Below are 13,153 nucleotides of genomic sequence, written 5' to 3'. Positions count from 1 at the left end.
TTTCGGGCGTAAATGGGGTGTGCATCGAATACCAGGTACTAATTACTTTGTCACGCGATAAGGCACCACTTGTGAGACCGTTACAATTTGTCCTCTATCTTGTAGCAGCAACTATTGTAAGCAGTAACGCATCAAATACGTTACAGTACCTAGAACGTGCTTACATCTAGTTAGTAAATTACTAAAAATAAAGATTTACCGATTTTGAACTACTATGTGAAATTCAAGTAGTCGGAGAAGAGTGGATGGTAAAGAAATTTCTGACAATAATCATAAATTTTAAGTATCGAGGGAAACGAATGTTTGCCATCTTTGAGTCGAAGGTAATTGCAGGTATTCTTGATTTTCGTCTAATTTCGGCTTCAGGAATCGGCCTTTAAATTTCTTGACATCTGACGGCGAACACCTTACATTGGTATATCACGTGATATGACAATACGAAGCGTGATTACATCGATATCGTGTAAAGATGCGAGTACGAATAGTCTGAGAAAGTGTGAGACCAGAAGGAACGTATGAATGTATAGAAAATGTATATGTCAGCAGTTTCTAATGTCAAGTAGGCAAAATGTATCTATAAACGCAGATAAAAAGCCTTGACTAATTGCCTGCGAGTCCTTTCCACCGATCTCAGATTTCACTTCTTTTGATCGCAAACTTTCGATTGGCTTGTCTTTTATAATATTACAATTAAGTATAATATTTCTTATAACGTCCACCCTTTCCAAAGCGCGGCTGGGATGATTCTTAGAATCCTTAAGGTGGCCTTTACGGTTGCTGCTGTAAATTTCTTCCAGATCTTCACGATTGATTCGTCGCTTATTAATCAATTATCCTTTGCCCGATGTATCGCGTTTGTCTGTACGCCTTGATAGCGAAACACTCGTCTCTTCTACGTCTCGAGAGACGCGCCAAAGCTTTTTCATTCGAGGTGTTAAGTGCCTTCGAGTAACATAAGGCGTGTCAATTGTCGTAGAGAAGAAGATTGTGATACTCGAAGACCTGAAACATCCCACGCGACGTTATCTGCTAAAAATCATAGATCAAACGTTATACCTGCCTACTCGTTAAAATTCATAACACTATATGGAAAACCGCCTCGTGGAATTTTTTAGTAGAAAGGATCGATGTTTCGTCCGATCCTCTGCCTGCACGAATAATTGATAAATAATGGCATGTACAAACGATGTTTGTAGAAATGGACTGTTATGGATTTTAACGAGTAGGCAGATATAACGTTTGACCTACGATTTTTATTAGAAAACGTCGCGTGGGATGGTTCGAGCGTTTGAATGTCATAATCTTTTTCTCTACCACTTGTACGTAGTAAGCTGCTGCCTATGTATCGTTATCGATTCGAGAATCCCTGTGCGCCCCACTGCGTAGGCTGACCTACTTTCGTTCGTGTAAGGATGTTTGCTCGCGCACAGGGGCATTTCGGCTAATTTTTAATTGTCAATAATTAAAAAACAAAGCCGAAAATGCAATTTTTCATCTTATTTTCGCTTCAAGAATCACCGTTTAAATTTTTTCATATTTATCCGAACAGTTTGTATACACCTGTATACAAGGGTTTCGTTCAAATAAATTGTTCCTATTTTTCTTTCGACCTCTAGCGATACAAAAATCACGTTTGAAAAGGGAGAAAGATATACAACAAGTATTTGTCGGCGTTCGATCTGGAATGAATAAAAATTTCTATTTTCGTTATCAAAGTAAAGATGCTTCGATATAGTCGCTAAGGAAACGTGGCAAGAACCGACTTGATCGCGAATTATAGAATTGCAAGATCGTCGACTCTCTAAACGCTAAGCGTTGCTCATTTAGGTTTTGCCGACAATCTCGTTAACATCGGTTGTTCAGTTGCAAAGTGTTTTAAATATCGTCGTATCGTGGTGATTTAAGTATCTTAGAAACTGAAATATTAAAAACGTTGTAACAGTTGTGCGTACATTTTGTTGACAATTCGACAAAAATACGAAGCTCGAAGAAACACGATATTTAAAAAATTGGCGCTACGATAATAATATAACAATTAGAAAAAAAAAGTATAACAAAACCAGAGCTGAGAGAGCAAAGAATTCATTATTGTGGATGATAAGGTTAGTAATGCAATTAGTTAAGCACAATTGATCGTATAATGTTTTAAAATACGTTATTTAGAATACGTTCCTCTAGATGAAATCTCTAAAATCTACACGTGCAGTGCAGTGTAAAAACTGGTCATAAAAAGGACCATGCCTTTTTACTTTTTACGTACAAAGATTCATGCCAATTTTATGCTCAATTCGATGCAATAAAAAGAAGAACAAAAGAAAAGAACAAGTACTGTCTAGTTTGATGTAATCATGTATATACAGTGGCTCACAAAAGTAATCGAACACTTACTACAAAACATTTTTACAAACGTATCGTGCGCATTATAGAAAATTCCAACGAGAGGCAACTTTCGTAAAAACGATCAAATACGAGAACAATCCGAAAATGTACCTACAAGTTACAAGACACTTATTGCAAACGTACGCTCGACGAAAAATTGGTACACAGCGGTAGCACGGTAATCTTAACGCGTTGACGCCGGTGCGACCCATCGGCGGGTCGCGCGTGTCTGTTCCCTGAGATGGCGTGCCCTATCGGCGGGTCTGTCCCGAGGGACGTCGATGAGTCACACGTGCATCTCACAAAATAGGTAGTGACCCAGCGCCGCACCACGAAGCAGACAAATGAATTCGGGCACCGCCCCACGGAGAAAACCATGAATGAATATCGGCGCCGGCGTCAACGTGTTAAGCACGCTAAATGTTGTAATTTATTAATACTACGATTAATCGACTGTAGAGAAATTTTGGTGACATTTGCGAAACGTATGCTTGCATAAATACTACGCAACGCCCGGGTGACTCACCTAACGGTGTCTCCTAAATTACCCGTAAAAAAATTGCTGGTTATATGAAAAAATAGTTCGATGAAAAATTGTATGGTAGGAAACGGGGTGGCGGTGGTACTGGCAAAATTGCACACGATTTAACACCGTACAGCTACGTCGGTTCCGTCGATACAACGTCCATTTGTCTACAGTATGCGTCACGACATTGCTAATCCGCTAACTATACCACTTTTCCTATTTCGATCCTCAGAGGGATGTTTTCCTTAACCCCCTGGCCTACACGCTACCTGCCGATCGCGCGACCCATAGTAAGTGAGAAGTTTGGTCGCGCGCCGTGCCATTCATCTGTTCAGCTGTGTGCGCAAACTGGCGCATACTTCTTACGACGTGTACATTTAGGGGCTACAAAAGGAATTGTGAAATAATAAACAACGTCCGAGGACAAATAGTGTTTTTAAGACGTCTAGGGCGTGATCATGATCAATTGATCGGTTAACAAAAACAATTTATTATTTCAATCACTAGAATCGCTAGAAATTTGTAAATTACCACGAGTCAGGCTCGTGGGTTCCGTTTATGGCACAAATTCTTTGCCATGAGTGTGACTCGTGGTTTTCGCTTATGGCACAAATCCCTTGCCACGAGTCTCGTTCGTGGTTGTAGGCCAAGGGGTTAACACTAAACCTACCGACACTTCGTGTACGCCTATTCCTATCGTGCGCGGTCAAAATCACCGATGATTAAAGAAGTAATAGTTTATAGTTTATACTAATAGTTAAAGAAGTAATTTGTAACTAAATGTATATAAAGTGATGAACTTTTATAAAATTTCGTCCAAATTTACTTTTGTTTAATTTCAATTATAGTCTTAACTAGTTGGCAGTCTGATAATGTCGCCTACGACAGAGGCAGATACGAAGAGAAGAATACGAAACGCTGCCAAGACCACGAGTGCAACAATGCTGTCAAATACGAAATAACATCGTACAAAAGATAAATAAACGTCTAGAAGCGGATTTGGGAAATACTTTTACTTTTAATTAGCCTTTGGCGCTTAGATTTCCCTACCCTCGTAACCTTTTAATCGCGCGAATAATTAAAATAACGAAAGAAACGATGATAAGTTTTACATATAAGAGCTGCCTAAATAAACCGAAATTAACGTGACATGGCACTTTTTAAAATCTTTTAAAATCTTAACAAGTCGTCTGAGAAAAATCTCTCGATCCTCGAATACTCAACCCTCTGTGGTAGCACGAAAACTGTGAAAACAACAATGTTTGCTATAGTTTGCGAGAAAGCGGCTTGTAACGCTCTACACAGGCTATACAGGATACGTATAAAGTTGCCAAGAACGTTCGAATACTTTCGTGAACCATCGTGAGTAATATTTAGTGGAGGAGCATCGAATAAGAGGTAGTAGAAAAAAGGATCGTCTCGCGCGTGTGTTGTTAATTAGTGAATGAAAGAGAAACGATCGCCTAATTTACCTGTCCTTTGCCGTCGTTTCGTGGCTTCGACTCCGTTTCTAACGTCTTCGACGTCACTTGTCGCCGATGCAATGTAACCGTTTGCCGTTTTCGTGGTGGAAGCGATGCCGCGACATTCAACCTCATTCTGCTGACGAACGAGCATGCTTACCTGCTCGTTAGACCTGCGCAAGATCGTCTTACCGGTGTTAGAATCGAATGGACCGTCTATCACCGTCGTGATGATCGTTCCCGAATCGGCTGCCGGGAACACGTACGTCTCGTTCGCGATTTCTTTACCAGCTTTCAGAGATTCCGCCGCCACTTTCGAACTCTTTATGATCAGAGCGGTCGACCTGACCACCTTCGGACTCTTTTCGAGGGCGTTTATACGTTGCCTGACGACGTTATCGATGTTACGGCCGACTAACTCCTCCGAACCTATCACTATCTTTTGACTGTACAACGGCTGAGGTCGGTTCGGCGTGCTCTTGGGATATTTCATTCTAACTTTCGCACGATTTGTGGTGGTGTTGAAAGTGATGGTGGTGGTAGTGGTGGTGGTGGTAGTGGTGGTGGTGTTGTGGGTGGCTCTCACATGCGTATCATTTTCGTCTACTGCTAAACGAACAGAAAGAAAAAGAAAAGACAAATCAACGATCTAAGAAGCCAAAGAAGCGCCGATTCTATGTCGTTGTTCTTTTTTCTCTTCCCTTTCTCAAATAACGTGTTTACGACCGGCAACGTTTTCTATTTAATTGCCAATTATTCGATATCGATGCATTTCCATCATTTCCATCCGAATTAATACCAATTTCTTCTTAAAATTACGAACCAAGGAGATGCTACGCCAAAATAGACTATCGGCTTTTAGGGAATTCCACGTTTTTATCTTTTTGGCATATCACAAAGTATTTTTAAGCTGGAAACATTATGATTCGTTTAAGATTCGATTAGAATAGAATTACTTTACTTGCGCGATATTCCTTAAATAATTTCCGTTCGAAATGTGTTCGAAATATCGTCGACCGTTTCGATCAACGATTAGATATAAATAATGAATTTCTTGAAATTCAAAGCCACGGCGAAAAGATAGCAAACAACTAAATGTAACGGATATGCAAGCGTCTAACGCAAAGTACACTGAATATTCTGTGAGGATACGTTTCGTATGATACAATTGGAGACAAAGCTTCGATCAAAGCGAAACTAATTCTCGGCTACGATACATTAATTCCGAAACAAACGATCGTAAAATAAGTTTCTGTAAATGCGGAACGAGGAACGTTCGTGAAACTTTAGGTCATCCTATAAGTAACGCAATCGTTGCTTTTCCCCGTGCCTTTTACGATTCGTTGCCCATTTCCCTATTAAGCTTTTCCTCCTAATTTCTTAAAACTCCGACAGTAACCACTTTCGTTGCTTTAGACTGAACTCTTGGAAACGCCGTATTACTTATCGGATGATCTAATATTATCCGGTAGATTGCCGAGACTCTTTCAATAAGGACGAATTATAACGACGTACGTAGATATATCCAGTTGCGTACAAACTCCGATAACCATACATTTTCAATCCATCCATCCACTTTCTAAGTCGGTTGCAACGATGTTTTTATGCAAAAATCGTTGGCAATCCGTTGGTGACAATTTCGCGAACACCAAATTGAAAATATACCGTTACATTAACATTCGAACATAGCACTATCTCTGTATTGCCTTGTGTAAAAGGAGATGATTTAAATATCGTGTTGCTTATTCCACGACAATACGAACTATATGTAACTTGAAAGCGGATAAACAATTTCTTCCTCGTAATCTTTATATTATTTCTTTTTCTTTTTTTTAATCTATATAAAATTCTTTGTATCTTTTAACAATATCCGCAATATTTATCTAATCGATAGTAAGAATCGTGTTATCTCAGGACAATTTTTCCCTCCTCTTGGTGATAAACTACAAGCTGTCTTTTATCGAAATTAACGCCCTTTCCTCTAAATTTATCGATATACCGTAAAAATATTGGCGTTGATTAATTATATTATAAAATAAATCTACTTCGCTGGATTATAGAACGACCGTGAAAATAAGACACTTTTCGTTAGAAGAAAACCTATCGTACAATTAAAAGTTATCGTTAGGAAGAAACTGCTTTCGCACTTTCAAGCTACCACATATGCCTTGTATTTTAAGTAAAATAAGCAACGCGACACGTAAATCGCCTCCTGTTATAAAAAGCAACAAATACAAATAAATGGTGCTGTGTATAATGGTGCTAATATCTATGCGAGTAACTGCATATGGTAATTTCCATTAGCGAAAATATTAATAAGTCCGTTGCGTTGTCTAACGTGTACGCGATATTTAAATATTGTTCATCGTCGCGCGTGCCGACTCGTAAGAAAGTGACAGGGTCGACACGCTTAAGAAAATTATTCAGCAACTACTGTACACGGTACATTAAACTTTTCAATTTCGCAACAACGATTCATATAATTCTCACTATGGTTTCGTCATGTCGGACTAAACTGGATAAATCGATGTTTCGCGTTTCTGGATGCAAGGCCCTCCGAAGCGACAAAATGTAATTACAGGCTAAACGCTCTAACAGAGAACTGAAAGAACACGTTCTATCTTTCAAAAGAAATAACGAATATAGGAAAATGCAAGAGGCACACACTGGTGGAAAGATTCAAATTGAAACCTTACAATATAAACCGCGTAAATTTCGAAATACAACTGCATAATACAAAATTTTATTCTAAACGGGACGTATTTAGCGTACCGACGATACCAATAGCATAAGCATCTTCTTATTTTTACCGATAAATAGAACTTCAATGAAGGTACCTCACGAGTAACAAATAAAACACAAAGGGGAAGTCATTGGAATATGATAAAATTCGAAGAACTTGGAACTTCGAGAAATACATTGAAACGAAATACTGTGTTTCGATCGATAACAGACGATAAACTAATCGCGCTACGTGAAGACAATTCTGTCCAAATTGCTATTTAAAATAAGAAAGATAAGAAAATTGGGCGTAACATGGTACGTGTCGGAATATTCTTACGATATCACCGGAGCCTTTCACCCAGACATAAAAATACTTGTATCGTGCGATATCGACGTTTGAGAGTAATATCGGTAAGGTAAGAAACCAATTGTGTACATGCGATCGATATGATATAACGGCAAACGTAATTAAAAGATTATGGACTTGGTAATAGAGAAATATTCGTCGACTGAATCACGATACAGGGCTTCTTGAGTATTAACTAAGATCATCTATATGTTATAAGCTATAACGATATCGTAACAAAAAATTATCTTTTAAATCTGAAACAAATTAATTATGCTTATTTACACATGCGTGTTATAAGTGCATTCCATCGTGACGCATGGTTCCTTTATCGATATGTACAATGTAAGAGACAGAGAACGGATCTCTTCAGTTGCATGTGCGAATGTGTAATATGTGTGTGCGCGCGGATTCGCGCGTCTCATAAAATGTATGCACCAAGTTGTACAATTAACACGGATGATTGACGATGAATTACGATAAAAGAGAGGAAATATGTGTATAACGTACAAAGATATAAACGCTTTATTCGATATCACGAAAGGTACTATGCGTTGCTGAGCAAAAGTCCTTCGAGATGACACAGAAATGGCAGTTTTATTTACTTTGCCTAATTTTTGCGCCAAGTCTTTAAAATATACCGCCATATAGTCGCTATACTCTAAGCCCTTTTCAAGCGATGTACAAGATTCGGCTGAACAATATACAACGAATAAGCGGGTACGAAGCGATTCCTTGTGAAAGAAGAAAATATAGAGCGAAGCTTTTTCATATGACGCGTCGCCGTTTTCGAGAAAATTGAATTTGAACATTTATCGAGTATACTCGAACAGGGTGCCGTTGAAATCACCGACGCAGATTTCATCGACCGTAGAGCTTTGACCGATAACAATTTTTGACTGGCAGCATCTTTAACCGACTGGCAGAATAACAGTACGGAGAAATAAGAGAGAATATTTACTTATACGTGTAGATTTATCGCTACGGAAATCGATGGCCGGCCGGATTAACGATATTGGCCCGAACCTAACACACAGGCCGTGGTTTTGACAGCGATTTGCGTTGAAATTACGCTCGAGCTTTACATACGTTCGTTGAAATCAAACCAAAATTTATTTCATTGCTAGCCATTTTATATTTGGTACTGGACTTGGATAACTGGACACGAGTAAACGATCGACACGAGGTTGTTCTACGTGCGAAAATAAGTGGAAAACGTACAATAGAATTTTTTATTTCGGCACTTGGTTCCCGAGAAAAAGAAATTTTCATTTATTCACGGTATATCATATACGTATCGATATCCAATTCTCAAGCAAACTTAATCTTGTTTCTATCGGTACGTTGCGCTTCGTTCCGAGCTCTCGTAAACATTCCAGTTGGCTTCTTCGGGGTAGACTTGAAAATTTCATTGCCCGAAGAAGCGCACTGCAACGTTTACGAAATGTCGAAACTTTTCGATCGCAAACTTTTTAATAACGCCTAATCATCGAGAGAATGAAAAATGTAGAATTTGTACGTTATACGTATTAATGGTCGAAGAGCCAAATCTACAGCAGCGGATAAAAGAAAGTTTAAGAGGTAAGTGATACGAAGGCTCATTCACCATAATTTTACAAAATATAATTACATTTGCCAAGAGCAAGGATCGAATGTAATATATATGTATCCTACAGCAGGTTATCGCTATAGTTAAAAACGTATAGTACAACAATTATTGACGTTCGCATAATACTTGTAATTTTAAGCTTTCTTTCGTCCATCGCTGTATGTTCGCTCGAGTGCTCTTAAATTCGTTTTACTCGCAACGAAAGAAATACGTGCAGCCGACTTTGATATACATGGGTCCCCATTTGGGTGATTGCTGTTGTAAATCGTTGCTTGGGCTTTTACCATAACAATTGTACATATCTAGATATATAAAACTAACTATATTTCCTTTTAACGTGGGTCGTGTCGTTGCAGTTAATCTAAAGGTCATGTAAATCGGTAGCAGGAAGGATAAAACGAGCTAACCCGTGTAGTACCATCTATCTAGCGGATGATTCCATTTTATTGGGATTTTCTGTCAACTATGTGTGTGGTGGTTCGAACGATGTCAAGATTTTTGGTAGCTTAGAGAGCTTATGAAACGTCTAACTGGCAGCTCCAGTATACGGTGTCTTGCACCGCTGATGCAACGGATACCGTCTGAATAAGAAACTTGGCTGATACATAACCAATCATATCCATATTCCTTCCGAGAGACTTCTCAGCAAAGCACAGTACACGCTTAAAGTCTATATTGATGCAATTATTTAGAATCCGATGAACAGCAAAACTTGCATTCTCTATTATTGTACAGGAGATCAGCTAAAAAACGATTCGATCGAAGAGATCGTATCGAACAAATCTGTAATTAAGATTCATATTTACCGTAAGCCATGCGTCTCGAATCAGCGTAAATATTCGATTTAATAAAAATCCGGAAGAAAAGACGAAGGAAAAAATTCTATGTACAAGAGAATTAAATGCATGACTGACCGTTATTTCTTCTGCCATGAATTTCTTGGTCCTCCGAGACAGGTTCTAGAAGTGGTAAAGTGTTATCTGGACAATAAGGTGAACTGAATGGAACGCCGGTACTACCTTCTGACATTCCAGCACCGTCCAAACCTGCACTGTGACAGCTACGTGGCAAACTGGAATATCCTAAAAATTCGAAACTCATAAGCATCGTATCTAAACTGATTTTTGTAAATTGAGAATACAAAACTGCGGATTTTTATACATTTTATACATTTGTAAGAATTTACAAACTGCCAACGTGCACACAGGATGCAAATAGTTTACAGAAATGTAGAAAATGTCTAGAGTATGATGGTTTCCCTGATACTTAGGTAAAACAATTTTCTATCTAAGCTCCGTTTTGTTCGTTATATTTGTAAAAATACAAGTTTGCATAAAAATCTGTAGTCCAATAACAAGTAATGTAAAGAACCTTTGAATAGCGATCAGTCTCCTTCTTCCTATTTTTTCGTTTTCTATTCGTACAGCTACAGTGTATACACTATCGCCCATAAGACACGGGACACCCAGCACGATTAGGATAAGTACGAATGATCGTTGCAATTACAAAATGAAATTGATACTTATTAACCGTATATATTATAAGAATTATGAATCAAATTATATCCAGAATGTGACACGGTGTTTTATTATTATTTATTATTATTATTATTATTATTAAACTTGTAATTTATCGCAATGCCGTTACACCGTGCATTTGCCTTTGAAATTCCCATCAGAATGGATAAATCTGGCCTTTGCCACACTGTCTCTACTCTTTGTCCATCCTCGCTTGTCTACCCAGCCGCGCGAGAACATAAAGAGTCTTGAGAATTATCCTCACTCTCTTGCACGATCCTCTTCTTATTTTTTCTTATTAGTAATCGGACGTCGTTATAGCTTCGTTTATCGTAGAAAATCAGGCAAGTATTTATCGGCAATTGATAAATCGAGTGTGCGACTGAACAGATTTGATTGCACTTGTACGCGCACCTTGGTAGATATTTATACAATTACAAAACGAAATACGAGTTCTGTATCTTATTTTTGGTAGTATCGTTTTGATGCTTAGTATGCGCCCAATTTCTATCCATTTCTATCTATTCGGGTATTTGCGAAACAGAGGCAAGATTCGCATCTATTCCTCGTGGATATCTTGCTACACTACGCACTAATATCTGTATTAATACTTAATTTGAATTTACACGACACTAGGATCATACGCGATAATACGCGTGCAAAAATTGACGACAGAAAGAAACGATAGATAGATAGATACTAACTTATTTCGACGAGATCTTGACTAGGGGTACTGGGGGTAGCTGGCACACTACTAGCTTTTCTTCTAAGACACGTCGTTTGACATCGCTGTATGGGTGGTTCTTCCTTCCGAAGTGGACCCGTTTCCTCTAAAACTTCCTTCTCTGTCCTGCCAGTATATTTGAATTTCGTACCCCAAGAGAAGATAGATCCACCGCTTACAACCGGTGCATCCGATGCCCTAGGTAATCTAATCAGAAGAGAGTGTTCTGTTAGTCATTTACTTCGCTGTTGGATCTGTTTGATCGGTCTCTGTACATTCAAACAGTTATATCAAGGTATGTCTCTGAGAAAATGAATTCCTTAGGAATATCTTCAAATTTTAGCTACGTGTTAAAAAGGATACGATGTACGCGTAGCTAAAATTTAAGGAAGCCCAGCGGTACCCCGAGGTCAACATATCGAACCTCAAAGCTTCTCCAAAATCTAAAGCGAATTGCTTGCGAATTTTTCAAACAGCTGATATCGCGTGAAACTATGTTAGAACTTTTATATTAAAAAATGGACAGGACCAGCGGTACCGTTATTTCAGATAAACGAGTGCAAATTGCGCGATTTGATGAAGATTTCGATGAATGTAAGGCATGCGTGCGCACAGATATAACGCTGCCATGCGTGTCTACGTAAAGGGCTGGGCTAGGGTGTTCAGTTTTTCCAAAAGGTTCCTTTCTCACTCCTATGTGCCGAGGACATACAACACTCTCACGCATACGCCCTCGCGTGTTAAACATTCGCGAGCGATTATACTCTGAGACATACCTTAAGTAAGATAATTATACACGATAATATCTATGTAGAGGATTGTTCGTGAGGTTTAAAGAACGAGATTGAGCTTTAATGAAACCGTCCAATATATTTAAAATAATAAATTAATGTACAACCATATACCTGAGTATAATGCAAAATATAAATGGCCAAATAAAATCGTAGAATAAATACTCCTCAATACACGTCGCGTAGCTCGATAAATACTCGTAAGATACCCGGAGATACTATGTCGCGCGACTAATTGATTGATAACTGGTTACTAACTGATGGGTACTCCGTATGTATACCCCTGCTCGCGATCGCATCCGTTTATTTATACTCGTAGGCACAAAGTCGGAAAATTTGAATTGGTCTTCATTCGACGGTAGCATGTAACGGCAACATTGTTTTGCCCGGAGTTTATTTGTCGCTATGTTTCATGAGTCAAGGTTGCTTCAATGCCCCGAGATAAAACAACATGAGTTGCCCTTGATTGCCGTCGTCCTTTGACTCCTGTGGCGCTACAGACTTCACAGGCAAAAGAGTTAACATAGGGAAAACCGGACGATGTAAGCTCAAATCAGCAAATGCGGAGTATAACGCGCCTCGAATTGTCTAGATAACCCCAAGAGCAGCGGAGATACGTTCAATTAGATTATTTGGCCTTGAAAATTAGAAAACTGTAAGTGCATTGTATTTGCCAGGGAACAGCGGTGACATAGCGCAAACCTGGTGATGTGCTCTGTATAAAGAATCAAAAGCGGAGTATAACGCGCATCGAATTGTCTAGATCACCCCAACAGCGGCGGACATACGTTCAATTAGATTTCTTTGGCCTTGAAAATTCGAAAACTATAATTTCATTGGATTGGCCAGGGAACAGCGTTGACATAACGCAAACGTGGTGATGTGCTCTGTATAAAGAATCAAAAGCGGAGTATAACGCGCATCGAATTGTCTAGATAACCCCAACAGCGACGGACATACGTTCAATTAGATTATTTGGCCTTGAAAATTCGAAAACTATAATTTCATTGGATTTGCCAGGGAACAGCGTTGACATAACGCAAACCTCGTGATGTGCTCTGTATAAAGAATCAA

The 13,153-nt window shown here is 38.9% G+C and overlaps 1 protein-coding gene across 11 annotated transcripts in view; it reads right to left on the bottom strand.

Annotated features, from left to right (window-relative positions):
- The window catches only part of LOC122571808 (FERM domain-containing protein 5), a 64,564-nt gene that overhangs the window by 6,523 nt on the left and 44,888 nt on the right, over positions 1-13,153 (bottom strand). For 7 of the 11 annotated variants that reach the window (XR_006318237.1, XM_043735987.1, XM_043735991.1 and 4 more), the window contains 3 exons: positions 11,269-11,495; positions 9,962-10,129; positions 4,378-4,977 (listed from right to left, as the gene is read on the bottom strand). Coding sequence is in view for 10 of the 11 variants with exons in the window: in XM_043735987.1 (XP_043591922.1) it covers positions 4,378-4,977; positions 9,962-10,129; positions 11,269-11,495 (995 nt within the window). In the remaining variant the exon portion in view is untranslated. The remainder of the gene's footprint in view (positions 1-4,377; positions 4,978-9,961; positions 10,130-11,268; positions 11,496-13,153) is intronic. The other 4 variants (XM_043735985.1, XM_043735986.1, XM_043735983.1 and 1 more) reach the window with 4 other exon arrangements.

This window comes from Bombus pyrosoma, linkage group LG10 (assembly GCF_014825855.1).
Source record: "Bombus pyrosoma isolate SC7728 linkage group LG10, ASM1482585v1, whole genome shotgun sequence".
NCBI classification, from domain to species: Eukaryota; Metazoa; Arthropoda; class Insecta; order Hymenoptera; family Apidae; genus Bombus; species Bombus pyrosoma.
The sequence above is the reverse complement of the archived record's forward strand: the minus strand, read 5'-3'. Positions and strand labels throughout refer to the sequence as shown.